This window comes from Sinocyclocheilus rhinocerous, unplaced genomic scaffold, assembly GCF_001515625.1.
Source record: "Sinocyclocheilus rhinocerous isolate Xijiao unplaced genomic scaffold, SAMN03320098_v1.1 scaffold2653, whole genome shotgun sequence".
In the NCBI taxonomy this organism is placed as follows: Eukaryota; Metazoa; Chordata; class Actinopteri; order Cypriniformes; family Cyprinidae; genus Sinocyclocheilus; species Sinocyclocheilus rhinocerous.
In genome coordinates this window covers 226,249-229,804 of record NW_015664693.1, presented here as the reverse complement: position 1 = coordinate 229,804, position 3,556 = coordinate 226,249, and the positions used below count along the sequence as shown (strand labels likewise).

Here is a 3,556-nt window from a genome sequence, read left to right as displayed (position 1 = left end):
TTTTTTTTACCCTGATGCAAAGGTGATATAATACAAAGTATAGTGTTATACATGTACATACATTAAAAAAATTAATTAAAATATTTAAAAACTTTTGAGGATTTACGATGCTGACTACCGTTAAACAAGGTAAACAATCACACAGTCTTGTTAAAAGGGTCCTTTGGGCTAGTTTTAAGTAGCAATTGGGTTTGTTGTGAAAATCTGGCAACCCTGGTCGAGAGAGCGCCGTCAGCGCGCATGCGCAGGAGGGGGAGTTCTATCGAAGAATCAAGTAAATAGAATGGGAGCGTCAGTGACGTCACTGCTCCACATTGAGCTCCGGTCTGGACGCGGTAGTAGTGAGAGAGAGAGAGCGAGCGAGCGAGAGAGCCTCGTAGTAAAGCTCACACTACTATGAAGTTCTGTTTCTAACTCAATTATTACACGAGAGGAGCGTACCTCTTTTTCCCGCGAACATTTCTGACAGGATTGTGCTGTACTTCGGAGGGTTCTCCACCTATAAGAGCGATGTCGTCCGCGGCGGTTGCTGCTTCGAGGAGGCAGTCGTGTTATTTATGCGACTTGCCCCGCATGCCGTGGGCTATGATCTGGGATTTTACCGAGCCCGTTTGCAGGGGATGCGTGAACTACGAAGGAGCAGACAGGATCGAGTTTGTCATTGAAACCGCGCGGCAGCTCAAAAGAGCCCATGGATTTCAGGACGGTAGACCGGCGGCGAAACCGTTATCGGGGAAAGACTTCCAGGCGTTGAATCACGCGTCTGGAGACCCGGTTTCGCGTCCGCCGCAGCCCTTGGACCGTTACCCGCTGTCCTCGGAGCGTCCACCCAGACTGGGACCGGAATACCAGTCTGCGCGGCAGGCGAACGGCATCCCGGTCCCGAACGGATTCTCAAAACCGGACGATCCTCCGGAGCTCAACCGGCAGAGTCCAAACCCGCGCAGGACTAGCGGCGTGCCGCCCAATTTAGTGCCTCTGGTGAACGGCAGCATGGTTCACGCGATCAACGGCAGACCCGATCTCGGCGGGAACAAGCGGCCAGCCTCGGTCTCCAGCACGGAGCACGACAAGGACAAGCACAGACCGGACAGCCTGACACCGGAGATCAGCGACAGCCACAAAACTCGCGCAGACGACTGGATCAAGAACAAAACGTCCCGGGATTTAATGGTGCTCAACGCGTACGACAGCAGATTTAAGAAGGAGCACATGCAGCAGAGAGTCATGTACGAAACTAACGCTCCTGCGTCCAAATCAGGTACGATTTTTGGTGTGTTTTCAGTGTAGTTGTAAATGGATGGACAGATGTACGTACATATGCATATTCATTTTGTATTGTTAGACATTATATGTGACCCTGCCTGCACCACAAAACCAGTCATAAGGGACCATTTTTTTTTATTTGACATTTATACATCATCTGAAATCTGCATAAATAAGCTTCCCATTGATGTATGGTTTGTTAGGATAGGACAATATTTGGCCGAGATACAACTATTTGAAATGATGAGGTTGCAAAAAATTGAGAAAAATCGCCTTTAAAGTTGTCCAAACGAAGTTCTAAGCAATGCATATTACTAATCAAAAATTAAGTTTTGACATATTTACAGTAGGAAATTTACAAAATATCTTCATGGAACATGATCTTTACACAATATCCTAATGATTTTTGGCATAAAACAAAAGTCAATAATTTCATCAGCTGCAAGGAAATTTCCGCTGATCAAAGCTCAACGTGTATTTGCATGTGGTGCATTTGCAGTCAGCCTCATTGTTACGTCTGGCACTACAATGCATCATTGCGTCTGCCACATTGTCATCATTGCATAAAGACGCTTTGTGCGCTGTAATTAGAATTAACTGCTGGTTTCGTCTGGACAGAGGGAGAATGACACACTATTTCCCTGTTTAATACTGTAAAGCAGCTTTGACACAATTTGCATTGTAAAAAGGTGACTTGACTTGTAATTCATGCATGCTCGTGCTTTTTTGCAGATCGAGGCAAACATCCCAAGAATCTGAAGAGAAAAGCCTCGCCGGAGCCGGATGGGGAGGGTGGCACTGCCGCCAAGATTAACGGAGACGGACAGCAGTGGCTCCCGGCGGGAGACGGATTGAAAATGCCCCCGGTGCCGCCACCAAGCTTTTCCTGCCCGCCCTCCACGATATCCCCTCACCCTCGCACCACCCCGCCGGAGGCCTCCGCCCAGAACGGAAGTTCGCCCATCGCGGCGCTCATTCTGGCCGCGGACAACGCTGGCGGAAACAGCTCGCCCAAGGATGCCAACCAGGTGCACTCGACCACACGCAGAAACAGCAGCAGCCCGCTTTCTCCCAACCAGCGGCGGCTGGCGCAGGGCACCGTGACGCCTCACGTTCCGGGCATGGATCTGGTGCATCCGCAGAGCATCCCAGACTCCTCGGTTCCCAGCAGCATCCCGCTGTGCTGCACGCTTTGCCACGAGAGGCTGGAGGACACACACTTTGTGCAGTGCCCTTCGGTGGGGTCTCACAAGTTCTGCTTCCCGTGCTCCCGGGAGAGCATCAAACAGCAGGGCGCGACCGGTGAAGTGTACTGTCCGAGCGGCGAGAAATGCCCCCTGGTGGGCTCCAACGTACCGTGGGCTTTCATGCAAGGTGAAATAGCCACCATTCTGGCAGGAGACGTCAAAGTAAAAAAGGAGAGAGACACTTGATTGTGCTTTTTACCTTTTTTTTTTTTTTTGAAAATATTCAAAAATGTTGGTCTATATAAATATGAATATCACATGCATACCATCCAGACAGAAACTAACGGACTTGTATATAATGGACATGAGGGACATGCATACTTGGTAAACATTGCTGTACATTTTTTGATTTTTGAATACATTGTGTTTCTATATTTTTTGAAGATAAAAGGTATGTACTCATTATAACGGACTACGTTCTTCTTTGTCGATGTTTAACGATTTCTTGATGTACTTTTAGGTATGGTGGCAGTTCCTGTTAAACGTAGAATGTGACTAATGCAACTCTACGAGCACTTGGCAAACATTGGAAAACGCTTCTAGCTGTACTTGTATGCACTTGTTTAAAATTGCCAAATACATTTTCTGATCTTGTATTAACTTAGAGTCTCTGCTTGCTTCTTCTGAGGATCTGAGCGCTGGAGCGGTTGCTTTTGCTGGCTGGGCGCCAGTTTTTCAAATGTTTTTCATTTATGAAGTTCAACCGGGTCACACTTTACGTTACAGGGTTTGTGTTACGGTGCATTTAGTAAGCGCTGTAGCCTAGTTAATATATAATTATTATTTTCCGGAGTAGCTTGTTAAAGCAATGATGTGTAATATGAGCACTGCCGTGTAAATCATTACCTTAACCAGTTCTCGGAGTCGTGTTTGGGTCGTTAGGTAGAAGGGCTTTGTGTATTGTGTGCTGCAGGAAATTGCCTCGTCAGACATGGGTGGAGCTGGGTGAAACGACTTGCATGTGTTGACTAATGCTGAAAAACCCTACCATCTGTTTCGCCATCTCAGCTACTCGAAGACTTTTTGACTTGAGCATTAAGACC

At 47.4% G+C, this 3,556-nt stretch overlaps 1 protein-coding gene across 1 annotated transcript; it reads left to right on the top strand.

Moving 5' to 3' along the window:
- The first annotated feature begins 311 nt into the window (after positions 1-311).
- Positions 312-3,113, top strand: LOC107730382 (interferon regulatory factor 2-binding protein 2-A). The gene is made up of 2 exons (XM_016541204.1): positions 312-1,261; positions 1,999-3,113. Exons 1-2 carry the CDS (start codon positions 511-513, stop codon positions 2,697-2,699), a joined length of 1,452 nt encoding a protein of 483 aa, XP_016396690.1. The 5' UTR covers positions 312-510; the 3' UTR covers positions 2,700-3,113.
- Positions 3,114-3,556: the final 443 nt, after the last annotated feature.

Bases quoted from the DNA above. Each gene is read 5' to 3' on its own strand.
- LOC107730382 (XM_016541204.1), top strand. From the start codon at position 511: ATGTCGTCCGCGGCGGTTGCTGCTTCGAGGAGGCAGTCGTGTTATTTA. The intron at 1,262-1,998 runs GTACGATTTTTG...GCTTTTTTGCAG, and splicing joins CGCTCCTGCGTCCAAATCAG to ATCGAGGCAAACATCCCAAG.